Raw genomic sequence first — 24,047 nt, forward strand, 5'->3', positions numbered from 1 at the left:
TCAATGCTGCTTGCTCGCCCAATGTTAATATTAAAGTGTGCGGTTGTAATTGCAGTGACTTAATCTGTGCTGACAACAAATATTTTTGCAGGGTAATATTTCCCTTGAAACCAGACTAAGCTTGCAGACCGCTAATTTATACAACAGATGTGAAATTGGGCAACACTGACAAAACATTTATAGACCACTATGACGCTTCAAGAACTGTTGCAATATACCGCAGTGAAACTATTCTGCTTAATTAAAAAAAAAAAATTAAACATAAAGGTGTAAAACCGTAAATAAATCACAGCTTGTCTGGCACAGGTCTGAAGTTATTGTTTGCATGTCGCGCCAGCTGTTAAGTAACTGGAGTCGGAGTTGCGCGCAGGTGTGTTGAGCAGGAACACCGCCTTGAGCTGCAGCGGAGGATGTAGGTTCATGTTCAACAAAGTGTGCCAAAACTGTCTCGCTTGTCACTTTTAACTTTTATCCGTGCAACCATGTGTGTCTGCAATGCAACCTCAGGTGATTCGTGCTAGAGCATGCCATTATCTTTACTGAAAGTAAATATGCGAGTGTGAGCTTACATGTCTCTCTTCATTTTGTCGTCTTTCTATCTTTTTCATCTGCGTCACATACGAGATTTATGTCTGCCTTTTGTTTGTGCTTCTCGAGAAAAGCCCAGCAAACAGCGTAAAGATTTACTTACATTATAAATCATTCCCTCCTGTTGCTCTTCTTGTGAGGCTTCAGGCTTTCCGTCATAGCTCCTGACACCTCGGCTTGGCCTTGTATGCCCGCTGGCTGACTCACTGCGCTCCTGCAGAGCCCTGCTCCTGGGTCTGGGGGTTCATCCACTGCCTCTCCCTTTTCCTGGCCCTGACACACTTCAGCTCTCAGGCTTCCTGCTCCTCACAGGTCAAACCCATGCACAAGTCATAGGTGTGTGTGAAGGCCCTGGACGGACCCCACCCTGTTGCTCTGCAGTGCCATGTTGTAGAGTGAAGGTGTGAATCAGGGCCACTGAGGGCAAAAAGATTTCCTTTAGCACAGAGAAATAGAAATATAGTAGGAGTTTGCCCAGATGTGAAGTTTGCATTTTATTACAATGCAGATGAGCAGCATTCATGCTTATTATAACTTGGCCTTCATTCTGTTGCATGTGCAATAGTTTTCAACGGCCTTTACGACCTAATTTTACAATGTCATCAGATTGGAGCTGTAGCCCCCACCCTGTACTGAGCTGGGTCCAACTGCGGAGATAACTTTGGAAGGACATTTCCCTGCTTTTATGTGATGATCCAGAGCATCCAGGAATGGATTGTTTTTCTTTCCGCTGCACCAATCCAGGTTGCTGCAGAGGCTTAGCCAATTAGTTCCCAGATTTAACAGAGCAAATGAACCCGCTAATCACATACACACATGCACAGGGCCGCAAAACTCCCCTGTAGGTTGGACTTTGCGACAGCCAGCCGGTGTCTGACTTGTCGAAGGCTATATTGGTCTGAATGTTGGATTGAGCCGCGCAAGTCGAGGGCTTTTACTGCACACCAACTTGGCTCTTGGACCCTCGGTGAACTTGCGTGCCCGAGTTATTTGCATGACGCAAGTAAATCAGGGCAGATCCACCACTTGTGTCCCATTAATATCAGGCACACCCAGCTGTTGTCATAAGGCTGCTGTCTGTGTACACAGCCCTGTATGCTTCCATCTTCTCTAACTTCATCCGTGACACTGAGTTGTTCAGTGGTAATAACAGTTTTTCTGTCCCTCTTTTGTTCTATTTACCTCTCAGTTGTAATAATCAAAAGACAAGGCTGTTTATTATCATTCTTAAGTACAATTTTAAAGAGGAAGTAAAAGAATCAGGCAATAGAAACAACTTAAACAATTACCAAACTTACACTTGTTAAATGCAGTAATATACATATGTAGCAGCAGTGTGTAATGCATTCCTGAAATAATAACAGGTTTAGAGTAATCATAGTTTAAATATTCAGAAACCATCTAATGGTGCCAAACTCACTCTGCAGTGTATTAATTTTTTTTTTTTCACAAGATGGAAAACATGTTATTCCCCTTAAATTTTATGAGGTTCTGATCCATGAAAATGTGACCACTAACTATGGGTTTTCAATGAGTTCTCTCATCATTAAACAGTCTAATAACATTTCTGTTGTTGATAGCAATTGACAAGAGCGAGGATATATGGTGAAGTCTGGAAGATGGAATACCTAATAAGTCATTTTTCAAGTGTAAAAAGCTCGGGTCAGGCTTTTTAGGGTTTCCCTTCCTGCATCTCCAAAGAATGTTGTGGTTGTTTCCACAGAGGCAAACATCCAGATTTTAATTAGGCTTCAACAGTCTAGGTATAAGGCCAATGACTGCATCCACACTCCTTAATCATGCTAAATCTGCAGTGATGAACTTCTGTCTCCCCCTTTTGCCAGTGAGAGTAATCACAAAATCTCTGTTGACATGTGCTTATGTCATAAGCTCCAATGTAGCCTACTCTGTTGCTACTGCTGGCTGCGGCTGCAAAACTGTGGAAAAGTGAACAAACATGACTTGTTTTGCCATCAGAATTTCATCCATTCAGTTTGATCATATTTATTTATGTTTATAAAAGACGGTTGGTTGAATAATTTTGATCCACTTTTAAGTTGGCATCAGGGTGTTAGCCAGCTCGGCCGGCGGACGTCTCAAGGGGCTTGGTCTGCACGAGCATGAGATTGTATTCACTTGTCCAGCACGGGAATGTCACCCCAGACAATAGATGTAAAAACTAAGTGTACCATGAAATACAGTGTTTTAACTGGCAGTTGTAGGTTTTTGTGTGTTTGCATTTAAAGGTCCTACGCTATTGCTTGAAGTTAGCATTAATTTAACTTTATACGAATGTCGGCTTTCAGTTCAATTTTAAGTTTGACGCAGCTGTTGATCCGCACATCTTTCACTTTTGAAATTAGTCTTACTTCTTTTGACAGTTATCAGTGGATATTTTTTATAGGGATTGCTGAACAAATTAGCACTAATGTCAGCTCCGGTTTACACTGTATATACTGCATATACTGTATATAGTTCCAGTAGCAGTTGTGATTTGTAATGGTCTCAGACAATTATTATAGCACGAAAGCTCAACTGGGAAAGGTATTCGAACATCATCACCACAGCCGACAACGCTGCCCTCACTCACAGCTCACCCCACCGGCCCAGCACATGCCTTTACTTCTCTGTCCTTTCCATGACCCATAATTCCCTTCTTCCTGCCCACCTAACTCTTAAAGATTAACAGAGTGCTCACTACCTGTCCACCTGCTAGAGGCATCACATTTACAGGCACCAGGGTAATCTCAAGGGTCCAGTTGGTTTTCTAATCCTTGGAAACAGAAATGGAGAGCCCGGCCAAGGTCGGCCTGTTCAATTTCCAATGGGATCTGTTATTGGAACGTCTATTGTTCAGTCTTGGAGGCCACCTGTATCAATATCCGAATTTACGGTGCCAAATGGGACTTATTTGGATTTTGTGTTCTCTTGGCATGTTACATGATTTTTACTTTGATTGTAACTAGGTAAGAACACAAAGAAACAAACAAAAAAAAAAGGCTGGCTTGTGCACTGATTTGTGGCAGTGAAAGATTTTGTAGAGGTCACGCCCCGGTTCCAAAGCACAGGGGTGCTCAGCAGCGGCACGAGATTACCATAAAGCTGTACTTGTGCTTTCATTGGCTTCATCGCCCCCTCCTGACTTGAGGTATACCCTCAGGATCTCTCCGTGTCACCTGGATATCTGTAGCCAATGCGAAACCCGCAGGATCTTCAGCCATCTCTGTTACACACACCAGCAACAATGGAAGGGCTGCCTGGGCCACATTTCGAAGGTTTTGGTTGCAGAGGCAATTTTGGAGCTATCAGATTGAAACTCAAGATGCCCGAACAAGTCAATTCCGTCAGGAATTTTTCTGTGCGTCTTTTGAAAGCCACTTTCTAAATGTAAGAAAAAATGATACCCTTTCATGGCCAGATAATCGCTATCACAGTGGGGCTGAAGATGCCCCTACGAGGTTGTAGCGTCTCAAATGTCTCCAGCATTTAAAGAGCGATGTCTTTAAGTTCGAGGTTGTCCATAACAAAGCCACTCAGGTATTTAGGTAGCCTCAATATCTTTGATAAGGAGCATTGTATTATATTTCCACAAGTGGATGAGGTTGGGGTGTAATACTATTCCATTCATTTTCCAGGCACTGTTATCTCTTCTGCCACTATGCATGGTCCAAAACTCAATGGACCCTCTGATTTTTAGTTTTTAGGGTCTGGTAGTTACATCTCCCCCCCCTGATGCACATTCATACTGTACTTTATTAGCTTCAGGCTTTCGTCTTCAGCCTGCATGTAGGTAACACGGGTTCAACTCAATGATTTATGTGATATCCTCCTGTCTTTGTGTGTGTTAGCGCTGTAAGTTGAGCATGACGTATCCCTCAGAAACTGTATTTTGCCGCACGATGAAGGGTGCAGTGTGCGCTGAGGCGTCGCACGCTCATGTCATACTTGTGCCCCCTGACAATAAACTTTGGTTCAGTGTCTCGGCTTGTGTGGATGTCAGTGCTGCTGAGAAACCACTTGGCTGCTCTTGGTTTTCGTGCCACCAGAGGTTTGCTCTTCACTCTGGAAGAATAACATTTCTTCCACAAACTGAAGCTGCAGCCAGAGCAGTTTTAAGATACAGATCCCACATCTCTGAGGGTGAAACATACCTGCCTTCTCCAGCAAGCCTGTCAAGTTTGTCCTATTTAAACTGGAACTGTAGTCCCTCTTTTGGGAAGGCATCATTTCTGTAATACCATCAATGCAGTTTCACATTAAAAGACAGGCATCAGTGGTGTTTTTTTAGTGTATGTGATAGTGATACAAAGTGTGGTGTTTGCACAAGAGGAGTCAATAATAGCCAGTTTTCACTCAATGTCCATGCAGTTAATTGGTGCCCTGTGGATGAGGCTTAGTGATACGGTACAATATGATAAAGTTATTTTTATGTATCATGGGTTAGTCTGCCCCAAAGTTCCAGTGGGAGAAAATAAAAATGTCTTCCATATCTGAAATGCTGTTTTGTCAGCAGACTCCTGTGTGAGCCCTTTTGAGTTTGGCTCACATTTTTCTGAGAAGGGAAGGACAGGGAGAGGCATCCAGTGTTCTTCAGCGGGCTTGTACTGTAGCTGTGCCCGGCAGTGCCAAACCCCACTCCCTGCTGAGATGACCCTGGGCACACACTCCAGCTGTGCAAACACAGCCGCATTGCTGAGCACACACTCACGTTCAGGCTGAGCCAAATCCAATTATTTGCCTTGCCTCAAACCTCTTCTTTTTTCGTTTTTTTTTTCATTTCAGTAGCGCATATTCAGCCGCTTTCCTTAGTGCACGAGCTGCGCTGCCAGGCTGAACAAGGCTGACAAATGCGCTACTGTGGCTTCGTTCTCCACTATATTTCTTTCATGTCAACATTCCCCTGCTTGTCAGCTTAATTTCTCAGACTTTTGCTCATTTTTCTCCCCAAAATCCCTGGCGTGACAGTAGGTATCCATTTTGTTTGATGGAGAGCCACCAAAGTCAACAGGGAGGGGATGCGAGCCACTCAATCTTTGGCTAGTTGACACAGATAGATGTCAAATTTTTTTTTTTTGTCAAGCGGGTCTAGCCCATATTATGAACAAGTAAACACAGACCGTTATCTTGTCTCCTGCGGCCTTTGGCACTTCAAGTCGACCCACCCGTAAAGGATAATTCATCACTGCTTGACTTTTATAAGCCATCATTTCCTTCCCATTATCATTTCTATTGATGATAATAATAACAGTTTATTGACACCCCCCAAACAAAAATTGTCCAATCAGAGCAGTAACTCGAACCTTATGTTAACATAGCATACATATGGGCTTGTATTAAGAGCCATAAAGGTTTTAAAAGTTTTTTTTTAAGAACTCTTATTTGAAGACGTTAGCAGACTTCAAAGGTCTTTGAAGACGGAAGACCTTTTTTTTTTGGATTTGGGGAAGTTTGCACTTCACTAACACAGCCAGACCATTTTCTCTGATACTTTGGTTATTTATTGGTTATTCCTCATCCTATGTAAAAAATTACTGATTGAAAATACAAAGAATAAAGCATAAATTTTATCTCTGTGTTGCTGATCGCAGTATAGTGTAGCATAATAACTTTTTGCCCGGGACATGCAGCTAGCCACAGCAGATAAAGGCTACTAAAGGCAGTTAACTGGCCAAATCAAGAGCCCGTTGTTTCAAAAAGTGCCAAGATGTAACAACTACAAAAAAATGAGACCCAATATATAATAAAAAAAAATGTAACTAATATGTTAAGTTGCCATCTTGTAACACTAACTGTCAAACTCAAATGTGCTGCCAAGTGATACAGTCCACAGAGAACAAAAGCAGGGGAAGAAAAAAAAAAGTGCGGACTATCATGTTGCTGTCAGTGTGACGAGAAAAGTTTGTTCTGCAGACATGAGCTGACGTTGTTAATCATTCTGGCTGCTGTCTGACTCTCAGCCAAACTTGAATACATTTTTCTCTTCGATGGTGAGAACATTAACGCAGGTATCTGACTCCAGACACAAAAACACACTTTGTAAACCGTCGCCGTCCTCATTATTTTCAAATGTAGAAGTCACACAGCAGTATCTCCACATTCAGGACGAAGTACTTAGAATTAGACAAACGCACGGACTGAGTCGTGTACACAGAGGAACAGCACTTCTTTCAAGAGTGCTGAGTAATTCCTACCACATATTTGGAGACTGTCCCTCTGAGCGCACATTGTTGGAACAAGTTAAGTGTTATGTTAACTGACAATAGTTTGTTTGGGAAAGAATTTCTTCTGCAGTTTGGGGTGAGATGAGTGCAGTTAACACCCTGACAACTGAATCTTTCCATTTCCGATGAACCGGCGTGGCCTTGCTTTATATATAAACTGACCGCTGTCGAAAGCAGGAGGAGCTACTTCTGGCTCCGCTGTTGCTGTGGAGCTAAATGATTTTACTGAGATAACAGAGCGCTTGTCAGCAGAGCCTATAGGGAGCCTTAATGCATAAACAGACTTATGGTATGCTGTCTCTCACTGTCGCTCAGCCTGCATGGGAGTGACCTGCCATGCTTCAGATGCAATGAACAAATGCAAGCTCCTGGAACGCACATACGTGCAGAACAAATAAGGAAAACATAACAAAATCATAAGAATACAACACAAATATCACAGCAAACCTGGAAGTCCTTACAGGATACGACTATAAATAGAGACAGTAGAGACTTCATGAGTTAAACGGGCAGTCGCACGCACTGAAACATAAAGTTAGACAAACAGAGGCCCCTGTAGTGGAGTCACCCATGATGTCAGATAAATCTCCGATGGCGTGTTTAAGAGTTTAAATGGCGCCTCTGATCCGTCTCTTTAATACAGAGGGAATGTGGAGGACGAAATGTGCCAACTCGCCCCCATCCAACCTGCCCCTCTTCTCCAAACGCCACTTTGCCTGCATCCCAGACGTCAGGGACGTCACTCATCAAACCGCTCCCTCTCGTCGTCAATTACACAAGTATGACATGGATGCTTGAATACATTTTCCTGACGTGCTATCATTGTCGCAGGTCTCTGCAATCATCCTCCATTATTGGCATTAACTGCCGATCCCCGACACTCATTTTCCATTATCAATCATTCTGAAATGCATTTTCTAAGGTGTCATGTATGAGGTATTTTTGGTGGCATATTGACCTTTCCTGAGATATCTTGTTCTGTTCTTTTAGTTCCTAGAGCATCTGTCAGGGTTGTTGTCTGTCAGTCTTCTGGGATAATTGCCCCCTCTGGAATCTGTACATATTGACAAGACAATGGATGGACAACATTAAGCTGTCACATCAAGTTGACTGCATCATTGGAGACCGCTGGGGAATACACTGCTAGCTCTGATCTTTTCTGTGTCTCAGATATAGTTCCCTGGGGTGATTGTCATATTTAAAGGACCCCAGACAAATCACCGGGTTTCCCCAACTCGCCTGTCAGAGCCATCATGATGTTGTGGTTTTTCTGGCTGCAGGAGAATGTTGAGTCAAGTTGGGATATCTTGGAGAGTGTGCCAGACAGAGACTTGGGCCCTGTAAAGGTGAATTAAGTTATTGTCAGTGTCGATTCTGGTACTATAGGACAGCAACAATCGGACTGTTAAAAAACGTGACATTTTACGGATAGTGTTGGGTGTATTTAATAAATGTTGCTCTTAATGTCTCTCTAAATCCAGATGGACAGCATTAGCATTATCCAAATGTCTAATATTGGGTCTTGCCTATAACAGAGTGCAAGTTTATCATTTAACTATTTCATTTTCAGTTCTCTTTGTTGTTCTTTTCTCCTTAGTTGTCAACATACTGTACAGTAGAAGTTTACTCAGAGTCAAACTAATACTGCCTGATATTTTTAAACAAATGAAGACATGATTTTCTCAAACAGTTAAATTCCATCTATTAAGTCAGAAGGAATGATAAGAGGAGATGATTAAGCCTTGTTCTGAGACTTTGCCAGATGCACACAGGCATCTGTCCAAACCTATGAATAGGATTAGCATGTAACTTTGCTCGTCTCCTTGCGCTTGGGATGCATAAAACTACAGGACTAAATCTTGGTATGCCAAAAGACAGAAATGTGCTTCGCCATTTTTTTCATGCATTTGAATTTTCCTTTTTTTTTTTAATAACCTCAAACAATGCAGAGACATTGTGCTTGTGCACAAGTGGCCAAACTTGCAATTTAACAGTTAATCATAAATGTATCATGTATTCATCTGAACTCTTTCTTTGTTTTTGATAAAAACAATTTTTTTTATTGCAGTATCACATCATCATGTCGTCATATACATACAGCTGCTTTTGAAAGTACTCAGACGCCTTCACTTTTGAACACTTTATTGCCTTTAAATTGTAAATTAAATTTTAAATATATGAAATGGGCATTTATTCCCATCAGTCTACACTCGGTAATTAATAATATCAAAGGGAAAACACGTTTTTCACAGGAAAAAGATTCTCGAATTTGATGAGTCAAAAACTGAACTATTTTGGCAGATCTCCAAGCACTTTGTCTGGCAAACACCAGGCACTACTCATCATCTGGCTGATGCCATCCCCACAGTGAAGCACAGTGGAGGTACCATCATGCTGTGCGGCTGTTTCTCTGCTGCGGGTACAAGGAGACTTTTATTGAGAGGAGAATGGTCAATGAGTGTAGATTTATGGGGAAAAAGGCAATTTTAATCATTTAAATTAAATTATCAACACTATAAAGTGTGCAGTAGGTGAAGGGGTCTGACCACTTTATGAAGTGACTGTACATGAACACACATCGTGCAGGGCAGATGCTCTAATTATATTAGTTGTACAGCTCTGGAAGTTCATAAAAACATGTCTTCATTAAATAGATGAGTGTGTAAAATTAATCGTCTGTGTGTCAAGAAAGAGGGACGTACAGATGTAATGTAACAAACACAATGATAGGTTTATGAACCTCAATGCTGTGGTCATGTATCATTGTGAGTCTACACAGCATTAAGGCCTTTGAAGGTCGTAATTACAGGATTTAGAGTCTATAATATATGAATGTGTTTCATCTTCATCAGCTTAATCTGCAACATTCCTTTTTATCAGCTGATGGAGCGCAACCATGGCTACAGCGCTTTAGTGTTAAAGGAGGGGCCACTGTCGTGCACACACTGTAAAGAAAAAGCAGTTGACAGTAAGTTAAAGTCTGTGTAACTGGCAGAAAGCTCAGCTTACTGGTAAACATCCAAAATTATTTTCACTTTTGCCCAGTGTGCAGCTGCCTTCCAGTAATGCACAACACAATTGAAGAATGGAGTGTTGATTATGGAGCCGAGCGCTGGATACTTAAAGATGCCACGCTGTAAGCAGGGCAGCATTTCATTATTAGCCTCGCTGCTAGCCAGATGAGATCAGGGCTCGAGAATGCCACAGAATTTGGAAATTAAGACTATTCGATGGTCGGGCAACTCCGCAAATGAGGGGCTTAATTTGGGAGCAGGAATGCTCCAGTAATTCGGTGGTAACCGCAGCTCTGGAGAGGACTAGTGCTTTCATAGCGCATGTTGATGCCGGTGAAAACAGTTTAGGAAACTCTGCGGAACAAATTTGTTGGCCTTTGCCGTGGTATGAGAATTGAGTCTTCGCAGATTGCAATTACTCTCTCCCACTTATTTTGCTGGTAAAGAAGTCCTTTTGCGGCACCTTGCTGAACACCCCCAAGCTTTAATTTGTTTGGCCTTCAGTGATGTGTGGTCAGGGTTCAGGCCAACAGCTTGCCAGGTTTGTGCTTTGTCTCCTTCAAAGAAAACAGCAATTACTGGATTGGTCTTCTGGGAGGTCTGGCATGGACTGCCTGCATGCATTTCATGGAGGAATCCATGTTTGGGGCAGTTCTGCAAAGATTTACAGTGGCATGTTGTATTGAATCATGGATAAAATTGGAGAAATGAACACGTCTCTGACCAATGCTACTTGATTGTTGGCCCTTAAAAACACCAAAATCCCAGCTCTGGCCCCACAAGTCAATGGTCAAAAGAAATATCATTGAACATGCATTTTTCTGTCTATTGGGATTGTTTTTGGAATTTACGTGTTACACTCATCAAAAGATACTAAACATTAACAGCACAGTCCAGAAATATTTGCAAGATAACGTTTCTGTTTATTTTTGGAGATGCAGTAAGATGGTAGATTTTAGCTCCCAAATCAGTATCAACTCGTTCATCAAATGAGCAAATCAAGGAATCTTAAAATTTGGCACAAACCTTTTCCTTGGTCGATTCTTGTCCGTGGCCAATCAGGATCATTGATATCAATACCCCTTAAAGGCACAGACATAAAACAGCCATTTCTTGTCAGGACTCCAGAGACAAGCTTCAAAGCAATTAAAAACTACATTGAGATTGTTTTTGGTACCTAAAACTACAAAAATATCTTCTTATCAAGATTGCTAATAAAACCTCTGAAAAGTGTAAACATGGGACCTTTAATTCAACTCCAGCTCTCTTTCGGGGTTATTTTCCTTATGAGTGGCTCAACGCTAAAACCTGAATGGAAAGTTAACAGACTTTGTGGGGCGCCACTACAAAATCCCATGTAAACCGTTATCATCAATCATCTAGTCACAGTCACCTTTATGTGTGAAATTACGCCAGTGTTTTAAATCAGTCGTGCAGCAGCACGCAAGCACTAAACAATGAACTCGTTGGCCTGCTACGTGTGGAACATTGTGTTGTAATTGTGCCACCCAGCTGTCTATTTTAATCCTTCTACGAATTGATATGATGAAGGAGGACAGATGTTTGTCTGCGGTACACTGTAAGGTTTTGAATGAAACTATGAGTTGAAATCCACTGCTTAGTCATGGCTCTCTCAAACACACCACTGCACCATGCATCTCTGTGGCTTCTTTGGTCATGGCGGGCGGCCTTGTGTTCACACACTTGCTATCACACACAGCTTCATTACTGATAGAAGTCAGCGTCACGGTTACTTAACACCACCGCAGGGATCGGCAGACGGGCCAGTGAATCGATCGGACTAATGAAAAGCTGTGAGGGAGAGCTGTCACAGCTGCTGCAGACTCCCCTCAGCTCATGTCTGATGGCTGGACAGTTGGACAGCTGCCAGTGTTGTGTTGATGTGATGGGATACAGCAGTCACTCTCTCACTCTGCAGTACGGGTGGTTTCAGTGGCCTAAAAATGTACAGTGCAGCAAACAGACCACAAATAGAAAGTCTTCATTTGTTGTGATCCTGAGGCATTTATTTTGCTCAGATTCAGCACAGATAAGGATGTACTTGTATCCCTGCCGAGATGGATTATTAAGACCGTTTACCTCAAACCCCCCCCCCCCCCCCCCTATTATAATTAATAACATTTAGATGCTCCTTTTGGTGGGAAGCTGCATGATGGATTTGGTCAATCTGAGCCTATAAGGCCTGTGAGACAGAGGAGCAGAAGACGGATGATTTCGGTAAACCATCTCCTCCTGTGAAAACGTAACTCAGTCAGGATTTGTCCACCCTTGCTCACTTGAGTTTCACACTCTTACATAACTTTCCCATCTGTGTTACATGGTAGAATCAGCTATGCTAAAGGGCCAAGGCCATCCATCATGGGCAGAGGCAGTAATTCAGAAAAACAAGTGACTTTTTTGTCTTGAAGTGGGCGTGATGGAAGATGCAAACTGGGTGGATGTCTGAAAGCAGCGCTGTTACATCAGGCTGAGGCGCCTCTTCTTTTTCTTTTCACTCACTGTATGGAGAATTTGGCCCAACAAAGTTCAGTTTATAGGGGAATATTTAAAACTATTTTTGATGGATCAAAACAAAGGATAGTGCTTTTAAATTTGAATATTTCATTTTAATGAACATATGAGTTTGAGTTAATTAAATAATTTTAAATAATGTTAATTTAAGGCATGTACAACATTGTTTCTCAATCTCATGCCCACCTCTCCGTCCTTGTACTTCCGCAGTCACTAGCCTTTAGTAGCTTTTAACTTCAACATTAATGTCCTGCAGTGATGTTGCAGAACTTGGTCTACTGCAGGAAAACGTGTTTCAGGAAATGACCTGTGATGCGTCCGGATGTCGTCTTCCCGTCACTGCTTGGTCACTGCCATTATTGCGAGCCTGTCAATGTTTCCTGCAGCTGGTATATACTGTACGACGTGCAGGGTCAGGAGTGTCGGTCGCTCCTCCGCCTCTTGTCTTTGTACTTTACTGTTTGTTTAACTGGACCTGCTTTAACTTTGTGGCACAGGATACACAAGTTTTTCTCCTTCATGCCAGACCGTGTTTAGATTTAAAGCTGTGTCAGATTTTTGGGCAAATTATCAACAAACTGAAAGTCGCACACATTTGACTTGATATTTCTTCATGAAATTGATACTGCTGTTGTTTTAGTAAGCAGTATTAATTAATTAGATTTTTTTGCTTAAAAAGGTTGATTAGAGAGACTGAAGAAAAACAATGCGAGGCCCTAAAACCAAAACAATGAGCTGAAAGACACTACATTGCTCTTTACAGCAGAGGGAGATTGCAGAGAACTTTCTGTGTTCTTCACTACAAGTGACAATTTGTACTTCACATGTATATACCTGATTCAATACATATATACAGGATAATGACCAAATGAAGCTTTAAACAATATTCAGAACAGAAATGAATGTGAAATTAAAGAAATATGGTTAAATAAACATTGTAATATCTATTATACAACTGCCAACTGAAATTGATACACTTTATTTTACTTGGTCATTTATTTTATTATTTATTTTACTTATTTGGCTTCTTTTGCCTTTAACAGTAAATGCAATGCTCATTTCTACTTTGTTTGTATTCCTGTCAATTGAAAGTTTTTCTCAAGATTGCTCAGGTGCACTGAGCCATTACACGGACAGAAATGTTGTTATTGCTCCCAAGAGGTCTGTAAACATTAAATCAGAACGATATTTGATATATTCTCCAGCTCAAAGGGGACCAAAGAGGATCTCTGCACTGCGCTGATATTCTGTGTCAAATCAGCACCTTCACGGCTATTACAGAGAGATCCTATTGACTTTGTATTCAACTCCCACTGAAGGAGAACCATGCAGTAGCGTCGCAGTGGTATACAGTGGGCGTTGTATTAAGAAAAAAGTGTTTTGGTTTTGCGGTCTTCCAGTGTGCTCCGTTACTCACATTGTCACTGCACTCCATGCTGTTCTTTGAGCCGACAGAGCTCTTTTGAGGGCTTCATTAAAAACCTCCACATTAAATATAAGAGCGGTTGTTACCTGAGCAGGCAAACCACACGATGGTCTGGTACAGAGATTAATGTTGAACTAATTCTGCATTGAGATGTTTCCCTGCTGGCTAATGGGATACAAAGGCTTCAGCACTAGATTTCACAAGCCCATCCGCACTGACTGTACTTCATCCAGAGTTTGTTGGCTTTAGGTCGTCCCGCCACATAATTAGCTCCCCACTCAAGTAGAAACTCCACGATGAACCCTCATGGCCTCACACATGGTCAGCAAGTGGACTAACCTGTCTACTTAGCAGGAAATAAGCTACTTGCTAATGTTGAACACTTGGACGGGTCAAGCGCTCAGGTTGCAGTCAGCCCGTGGTCAGCTCAGCAGTGACGAGTTGTGATTTATTGTGAAGGCACAGCCGGTGTGAGCATTACTGTATTTGGTCTCTGTTTGTACTGTAGGATGATATTTTGCGGTTAGACGGGGATTCTTGCAAAAGCCAGAGGATAGTTGAAGAAAAATGTCTGGTGACAACTGCGGAATCAAATGATCGATGATGACCTCTTCAGATGAGTTATCCTGTTGCCGTAGACAGAGGAACGATGGGACACAGTCAGTGGAGTCCATTCACACGGGAGAGCTGGGGGGCTGTTTCTGGGACTATTTAGTCCCTAAACAGTGAACCGAATTCCCTCGCCTACATCAAGGAGGAAGGTAGGAATAGTTAAATATGTGGGGAAATATGCTCATTTTTCTTGCTGAGATAAATGAGAAGAAAAAAAACACTTATTGTCATTTTTACATTACAGTTTGTACACAGGTTAAACAAATGAGATACAACATGTTTATCAGTGAGCTCTTCATCTGAATTTTAAAGAGAGGTAGGCTAGCTTCTTCACCTTGTTTTTACTTATTATGCTAAGCTAGCCACCTTGTGACTCCAGCTACATACATACGACATGTGAATAAGTGTATGTCCCGACATACCAAAGTATTTCTTAAATATTTCCATCCATCCATCCATTATCTATACAGTCTTTATCCTGTGCAGGGTCAGCTGGAGCCTATCCAAGCTGACTATAGGTGAAGGTGGGGCACACCCACATCACAAGGCCAACACGGAAAAAAAAAAAACAAATCGCACAGGGAGAACAAGCACAAGAAAGGCCAGCCCCACCCAACCAGCAGGTTCAAACCCTCAACCCTCTGGCTGTGCCAACTGCTTTACCAACATGCTGCCCTCCTTTTATATGAACTTTTTCAACTGTCCTGCTTTTAAGCTATCATTTCAATACATATAACATAGAAATACAAAATTCACACCTTTTTTAATTAAACCACTCACAAATACTTAAAATGTATTTATTAAATATAGTGACAAAAACTATTTGACAGATTTACAAAGATGTAAATAGTCCATTCATGCTCTAACTGCAAAGCTTATCAATGTATATTTACAGTTTCATAGACTTCATATGACCAACAGTCACAGTGGCAGTATTGATAATCGTAACAGTCAGGTGTGGGAGGTGCTGATGTCTTGATGACTGCTTCCTGTCGGATGACGAACCGATCACCTAAAAGGAGAAGAGGAAATCATAATCACTCGCAATGAATACAACCCGCTGTAATGTTAGATTATATGGCAGGTTCAGCCATGAGTCACTGTACTCTGTGCAGACTGGCAGGTTTACAACATACGTCAATGGAACAACTGTGCTTACGCATGAGGAAGAACTTGCTTGCGTCTGCATTGATAATAGGAACAATTTGAAAATGTGTATTGTTTTGCTGTGACGGATTAGCATTGAACCTTTACACTTAAACCTCTGCTGGAGTCTGGAATCTTTTTGCAGTTGAACAAAATTGCATGACATTTATATTAATGAAAGTATTAATGGGTACATATGGGATTGCACAGGCACACTAAATATGCACTGTAACAAAACATTAAAAAGTTACATTGCTTGATCAAAATCAGCACCTGAGTTTTGCACATTTTTGTTCTGTTCTGATAATGCAAAACAAGAAGCAACATGAAACTAGTTCTTACCTATTTCTTGTCGTTTGCTAACTTGAAGACCATCAAGGCAAACACATCCTCTCAGTGACTCTCAAGTTCCTGGCAGGTGTCATGGATGTCTAAGGAGTTTTTTCTGTCAGAGATCATCCTCCCGATGTGCAGCCGGCTCCTCACAAAGGCCAAATCTGGAGGGTACCAATCTTTGGAGCTCCTCTTCACACTTTGATATTTTTGGGCTTCTTTGACACATTTGAATGCGCACAGGACAGATGTGAGCCTTTGACTTTCAGGTGGAATGATCGGTTCCACTGCCATGGCTTTTAGAAAGCAGAAGTAAATCCCTCACATCAGAGCGCAGTCTTCTTTGTGTCTGTTGTTCTAACAGGACTGCACAGCCTATTTATACAGTGAGTGGAGTGGAAAAACTGGTTGAGCAAACCAATCTATTGCTCAACATGTCAAAGTCTTGTGTCTATTGACACCTCCAGTGACGTCTCCAGGTTACAAGATGTTGGCCAGGGCCCAATATAATTTTTTATAAACCTTATCTTCCAGTTCCTTTGTCACTGATAACTATATATGGGCATAATACACCACACCAAAACATGGTCATGTGACTATTGTCCTCATATAACAATTTTACGATAATTTACTCTTCGTCTTCCCCTTGCATAATCCACATGAAGCAATTATGGAAAAATGGATTACCTTTTTTGGAAACATCATGTAGAATGGCTAACCCGAGTGGTAAACATCAGTTTGCTGCATGCTGCAGTTTGCTGCATGCTGCAATTTGCAGGATCAGACTGCACAATCTGTATCAGTAAGTGGAGGGAGAAAATTATTTGAATGGTCAGGGAGGCGCCAGGAGTTTCCCACTGTTTTCCAAAATGTTGAAATGTGTCAATAAAGCTGACATTGTGATGGATGTATAGGTGACATTGAGGTTGTCTGTATGTCTGTGGGTTTTCTCCAGGTCCTGCAATTTCCTGCCATTTAAAAACGTGCACCTAAAATGCTGAACATGTATAGATTAAACTGTGGGAGCGTGCTAGGATTAGCATGTAGCTCTGCTGTGCCCAACAGCCTAACAGAGCTGCAGCGTAGCTGTAGACCCTTTGGCCTCGTGTCATGTTTTTTTTGTTTTCAGCAAAATGTGGCACTTGTTAGCTGCAAATTTCAGAATGCACTGCGTAACCATCCATGTCCATTCTTGGGATACCCAAATAAACGGAAAGGCCAGTCTGTAATCCTATAAAAGGTTTTTTACAGTGCTCTGCTCTTCTTATTCATTTGGTTTACACTTTGAACTGATCTGTTCCTGTATTGTGTTCTGCCCAGTATCCCGTTTCAACAGGAAATATATCAAATTATAAGTAAAGCGTGCTGGTCCATGAGGACTTTGAAAAGCTGTGTCAAAGAAGTGCTCATGCATCATTAGGAAGGTGTTACGCATCGTTATGAGACATTAAAACATGGGAGAAACAGAGCGTGAACCCAAAGAGATGTGATGACAGTGCCAGAAAAAAATTTCATTTATCAAAAGGTCGATTATTTTGTTTTTTCTTCTCTCACCCTGAGGCTTATTATTACTTGTGCTGTTCAAGATGAGAAGTGGTGGGAGTTGAGGATTGCTGCAATGAAGACAAGTTGAGCTCCTAGCATCTCTTCTTTACATGTTCGCGGGACAAACTGCACTTGGGAGACAGAGACCAGTAAATCAAGTTGAGAGAAATCTGGCAGCGAGATCGGGGAGATGGTACATCAAAGACTGCCAGAGGAATCAGAGAAGGTGATGAGAGTGATGTTTCAGTTTTATTTAGTTTTCTCAGGAAGCTTAGTCATGAGCTGTTGCGTTGCAGGTATCCTGTGTGATTGTCTGCAGTGAAAATTGTAACGAGGAGGGTCTTTGCCTCTTTTACATTGAAGGGTGTCTTGTTGCCTGAACTGGACCAAGACTCTGTCACAACCTCTATGATGCTTATCGGTCCTGAACTCCTGAGGTAGTCTTGTGGTTTAATGAGTAAATATTAAGCTAAGTGCTCATAATACAGTGGTTCCTTCACGGTGAGCGGAAAACTCTTCTAACGGATCGATGTGTGGGGGCCACGGACGCCCTGTGATGAGAAAAAAAGGCACCTTTCCTTCTTGCTCATGAAAGAGGAGCAGAGGAGAGGAAAAGAAAAGAAGGCCACAATGTTCCCTCCTCCAAAATGTGTTAAGTGAAAGCTCACATAAATCCCACTGAAAGTGGATTAGCAAAAATATCTTTTCCTCTTGAGTTTCATTCAGACAGGAGCCAGTCTTGAAGAAGGGGTGTCCTTATCTAAACACTGGATGGAATCTTATTAATCAAAGGCAGCAGTGCACGAAACACAAGTCTGAGTTTTGGACTAGTACAGCATGGCAAAAGTCACTAGTTTTTCACAGTTTCCACCCAAACATTGGAAGCTGGCACCACGTTATAGGAAAGCTCAATTATAATATCGGGTTGGATGTTATTACTGTTGATTATGCGCTTTTGAAGACCCGATTTGCCCCTGAGTTCACTTCCTCCCCTCTCCACTGGTTGAGCGTGCTCTTTGAAATCGAACTCGCCTTGGAGGTTAATGAATCACCGGCCTGGTTCCCTGTTTTGCTTTCACCCTTGCTCTTTGTGACATTGACACACACACGCGCACGCGCACACGCACACACACACACACACACACACACACACACACACACACACACACACACACACACACACACACACACACACACACACTGTACTCGGGCTCAGCTTGCAGCTTTGCAGAGTTGGGATACCAGTTGGAGTTGGTTCCTACAAAGACTACAGACTAGGAGTGTTTTCTTAACCTCTGTCATGTTCATTAGGAATATATTTAAACTTTAGTTCATGCATGTTAACGAACTAACACACACGTTAGATCCCACAGAGGAGCGATCTCCTCGTCGTGGTGTTAAATGGAGTTCACAGGACTCACAGGGAAAGGGTTTCTTATGTTACCAAAATTTCAGGTATGCTTTTATTTTCGTAGCAAACACTTGGCACATTGTTTATTTGATCTTGTTATGATGTTTTTTTTTTTTAAAAAGAAAAAGTATTAAATATATCCTGTGTCCTTTCTAGATTGGGGGAATTATTATCTACCGGTGTACATCTCAATGATGTTAACTTCAGTGAACTCTACTCAAAGAAAATTGTGAAATTACAATTTATTTTTTTTAAGTAGATGTAAATAAAAAATAAAATGTTTTCTCATTATATTCTAAACTTAAAATGCTCCAAAACCCACCAAAATTCTATCCCACTTACCTGATTTGAGCTTTTTGTAGGTCTGCAAAAGCATGATTCATGTTTTCATGGTAATGTTTAGGCAACTCAAGCTCTTGTTTAAAATAACATTGACTGACTTTGACCACATGGGGCCAGTACAACAAGCAGTAAACACAAATTTGATATTGTGTATTAAGTTCTACTAGCATGTATACGAATACTACATTGTTTTCATAAGGCACGGCGATATTTGCATCAATTTGGAGTCGTGTTTCTGCCCAGCTGCTGAGTGCAAGTCACTTTTAGCTCGGTTTTGGTCTCCTCCAACTTCCAAGGGAAATATCTAGCTCTTGAGCAAATAAATAGCTCCAATATGTGCACTAGTTATTTGCCTCATTTGTTTTTTCGTGCAGTTAGCATCTGGTGTTTTTTTTAGAGTATTAGTGGAACTGAAAGCAGCACAAATTCAAATCACATTTCACAAAGAGCTCTTATAGTTAGATGTACTTTGTTGGAGATACCATGTGCAAATAAAGGATAATGCTATGATAATGTTAGCATAACTCAGTACATCATGTCTTCTGCCAGTTCCTAATTTTGTCGTCCAGTGGGGGTGTTCAGGATGCTTGACATTGGCACTGAACAGCCAGCTTGTTTTCTTTGGGAAACGAGTTGATAGATCCCCCTTTTAGGACTCCAACGAGGGAGAGTGTACCTGCCATGCACCATTAGCCTGTAGCTCACTCCAGTTCCAGCACTTCTTTAAGGAGGACAGATGCACTTTTCAAAATGAAGGCGATGAAGGAAATGTCTGTCAGATTTGTGTGGTCTTAACACACTAAAAGTGTGTGAGAAAATAATTTCTGTATTCGGGGAAGGCGTAAAAAAAAACAACCCTCCTGAGAAAAAAACAATCGGCGTGTCCATCTCAGTGGGGCCTCCGTTTAGCCTTGAGCAAGGACATCTGGTCACTCAAGTTGTTTTCAGTCCATCGTAGCTGACACACACACATTGGTGTTTGCATGCCTGACTTATGTTTGCCTTACCCCTGACTTGTGGTTGTGCAACATTTTAATTTTCAGCATTGATGGCAGAAAGGACACGCTTCACCGCAGTGTAAGTCGTGTCGGTTCAGCTCTTGGTTTCCCATGTTAAATGCAACTGAATTCACTTGTGTGTATAGTTTCGAGTTCTTTAAACTGTTGAGACACTGTTGAGAAACGTGCTGTATTAAATTACCAGCAGTATGTTTTACCACTTTCTCACAAGTATAAGCTGAGTTTTCACACTCCATCGTCTCATTCCTGACCACCGCGTACAGCCACATTGCATGTGGCTAATTAGAACTGGTCTAATGTGAAATGTTTTCTTTCTATTCATCTTCAGAAACAGATAAACTAACATATTACATGTGGTCTAGCAGCTGCCACATCTGCAGATACATGACCAACAAAAATGTGCCTGTACATTATGGTCTTTGTCATTCAAGCAGGCTTATGCCCCACATTGTACTGCAGTGACTTGTTGTTACAGAAACCTCAACAGTCTAAGTGACTGCAGCTAAGCAGCGCTGAGTGGAGGGCTTTAAACCAGATTTGATTTGTCTTATTTAAGAGCTCATCCTGTGGCTCTTTCCCACAGAAAGCTGCTGCAAGTTTTGCTGCAGTTGCTTAGCAGCACTTTTTATTTTTTTTGCACCACAACTGAAAATCTGCAACCCCCGACAATGTGAAGAACCTCAAAACCCACATCCCCTGTTCTGTTCGTACTGCCGTCACACAGGCCCGGGAGGCAGTCAGTTGAACCGGGTCATTACAGGGTGTTTATGACCCACGGAGAGCAGCTGAGGGCCCCCTGCGCTGTCAATTTGTGCATCCTCGAGAATGCGGGGCCCCGCTGTGCTGTTAATGGGCCCTATCCAAGATGCCCCTCACAACACCCTCCAGCAGTCTGCCCTGAAGACGTGGGTTACTACGTCTTGTGATATCAGATCTCTTCTGCTGTGAATTCCTCCGGAGCCTGTAACCATTGCCATCATCAAGAGGGATGTGTGGTTGAGAGAGCAAACCAAAAGAAAAAAACACAGTAATTGTTCAGTTCAGAAACTAAAATCCTACTTAAATTTACCATCATTGCTCCCAGTAATTGTTCAGTTCAGAAACTAAAATCCTACTTAAATTTACCATCATTGCTCCCAGTAATTGTTCAGTTCAGAAACTAAAATCCTACTTAAATTTACCATCATTGCTCCCAAGCAGAGTGGGGAAATCTAGTGGAAACACTATAGCATAACAACGAAAAACTCGTTGCACACTTCAATAATAAACAAAACCCTTTTCTTCACCTGCATCACACTACCTCCATACATTTTCTGAAGAAATGCTGTTCATTTTTCACCTTTGTGGTACAAATGAGTGTAAAGGTGCACACTTTCAGAGACTCGTTAAAGGCGTTCACACAGAAGTAGTTATGTGAGGAATTAGAGCTCCATTAAGAAGTTCAAACCCTGCCTTACTTTTACATTCCGCACATCTATGAAATTACCATGTGAAATGGGCGTGATTGTGTGAAAGTTGCGTAATTGTCTTACAAAAACAGCATGACACAGAGTGGTGTTTAAGACTGTGAGAAAACAAAAGTCAACATGGATTTCTTGTAAGTAATGTAAGTAAGTTACGTAATGTATGTTTTTAACTTACTTGCGGTTTGCAATGTTACTTGCATGAAATTAAGTTATTTTAACCCAAACCATGATCCCTTCCTAAACCTAACCACGTGGTTTTTGCTGCCTAAACCTATAAGTCACCTAACTTTTCACGCCTAAGTGAGGCAAAACGTAACACTGACACGGTGTTCCAGTGGACTGACAGGTATATAACGTATGGTAGCGGGACACGGGGTTGCATTTTCTTATCGGGAAGGTGATGTGGTGTTATGTTTCAGACAAGAGCATTGTTTAAAGCTTAATGAGGCCTTTGCATCCATAAACTGCCCGACCAGAGCTCCTGGCTCCTGCTTGCCGTGCTGCCCCTTTGGTTTGTCTGTTTCACTTCTGTTGACTTACAGGACTTTTGTGACTGTATATTTGTTTTTTTAGGTTGCCGTGTGGGCCAACAATGGCGAAGCAGTGTTCATCAGGGAGTTCACTCTGATTCGACGAGATCACCTTCCTGAAGAGCCTCTCCACGACAGCAGCCAAAAACCAGAAGACCCGGTAAGTTTCTGAATTCAAAAGAAGAAAAAAACCACTTATTCTGGAGTGTTTTTTCTTTTTCTTTCAAACATAAACTCCGGCTTTCGTTCCTTTATAACTTACATGAAAAACAAATTGAGATGTCATATAATACTAAATCAGCTAATAAATCTATCACAGTGTGTTTAATGTTGCACACCACACCAGAGGAGTGAATAATCATCGAGGTTGTACCTCAGTAATGAATGCAAGTGAATGATGATCGTGGGACCTCGGGAGGGGAGGTGTAATCTGACTGCAGGCTGACCTAGCTTGATGCAAAACAGGGCAGCACATACAACACACACACACACACACACACACACACACACACACACACACACACACACACACACACACACACCTCACACACACACACACACACACACACACGTAATACTCGTTACATGTCCGAGGGTGGGGTGCTTTTTTTTTTTTTTTGCAGCACATTACTCCCACTCTGTCATCACCTTTGAGGAGACATGAGTCTTGCCCGTAGCAGCTTTCTGAAGACAGTCTCGCACACAGATGTTTTATCTAATTGGGTGTTTTGGAAGCTGCAGTTGTTAGTGTGGAGCTCATCATTCCTTTGTGATGGGATTGGTTCTGGCGCAATTTTACAGCAAACTGTTAAAACTGATTAAAGGTTTGAGGACAGTATTTCGTTATCGCAGTCTTAAGACGATTTCTAATGTTGCACGTTTCTATTTGCTGTGAGGATATTATATAATTGATCTGACTTCTACTCACATTTTTCTGGTTTATGTGCATTTATATATGACCACAGTCATAGTGAGGTGAAAGGTGAAAAGTCCCTCAGCACACCTTTCACAAGTGTCCACGCTTCACTGAATGACCATTTGACCCTAACATACTGAATATTCAGCAGCCTTCATCGCCCACTGAACACTTAATCAAATACAGTGGCATTTCTTTTGAAACAAAGGATCTGCTTGAACTCTGCATCACACTTTCCAGCAGGATCACGCGGACTTGTGTGTAGATTCACATGTGCTGGACGGCCTCACAGATCGGTGGTGGGTAGAGATGGTTCCAGGTTCTGTCTGTAGAGTTTGCCCCATGTGGTATAATTAGTGATTTATATTTGCCAGTATTTGTCATCTGTCTTTACTTTTTACGTGCTCGTCTAAATCCCAAAGTCAGACTTCATGGGAAAAAAAACATTTAAAAACTATTAAAAGTCCGTAATTTAAATACTGTGGTACAGGCTTTTAGTGCTGTAGTTACAAACCACAAACAGCTATCGTTATGTCATTTGGATTTCTTGTTGTAACCAAGTGGCAGTGTGATTTATGATGCACTGACCTCAGGAACATATTTTAATTAGCATCAGCTGTTTTTTGAGTGATTTTCAAGCCAAACATCATACAAAGGGTTTTTATATATCTACTCCTACATACTGTTTTCATGCTATCTAAGCCTCACTTACTCTTTATTGGTTTCTTTAAAATGATTTTGTTTGCATTATATTTATCATGGACACACAGGCGCTCTGGTAGTGACAAAATATTGGATTGATCCCCTTTTACTGGAAATCAAAGAATTAGCTTGACGATTTGGGAAAGGACAGACGAATTTGAACAGAAGCCCGACAGAAAGCTGCAGTATGACCTTTTTAAGACTGATGCCATTACAAAAGAGGAGAGATGAAGATGTCAGTGTG

The 24,047-nt window shown here is 41.6% G+C and overlaps 1 protein-coding gene and 1 long non-coding RNA gene across 2 annotated transcripts in view; one reads left to right on the forward strand and one right to left on the reverse strand.

Moving 5' to 3' along the window:
• Nucleotides 1-24,047, forward strand: part of LOC138210907 (ADAMTS-like protein 1) — a 93,121-nt gene that overhangs the window by 12,465 nt on the left and 56,609 nt on the right. Inside the window, exon 2 of the mRNA XM_069170291.1 lies at nucleotides 22,229-22,345. Within this exon, the coding sequence (XP_069026392.1) occupies nucleotides 22,229-22,345 (117 nt within the window). The remainder of the gene's footprint in view (nucleotides 1-22,228; nucleotides 22,346-24,047) is intronic.
• Nucleotides 15,177-16,212, reverse strand: LOC138210898 (uncharacterized). The gene is made up of 2 exons (XR_011179296.1): nucleotides 15,882-16,212; nucleotides 15,177-15,405 (listed from the first exon to the last, which is right to left on the reverse strand). It is a non-coding gene; the product is annotated as an uncharacterized lncRNA (long non-coding RNA).

This window comes from Embiotoca jacksoni, unplaced genomic scaffold (genome assembly GCF_022577435.1).
Source record: "Embiotoca jacksoni isolate LCO1_2020_lvr unplaced genomic scaffold, fEmbJac1.0.p SCAF_49, whole genome shotgun sequence".
In the NCBI taxonomy this organism is placed as follows: Eukaryota; Metazoa; Chordata; class Actinopteri; family Embiotocidae; genus Embiotoca; species Embiotoca jacksoni.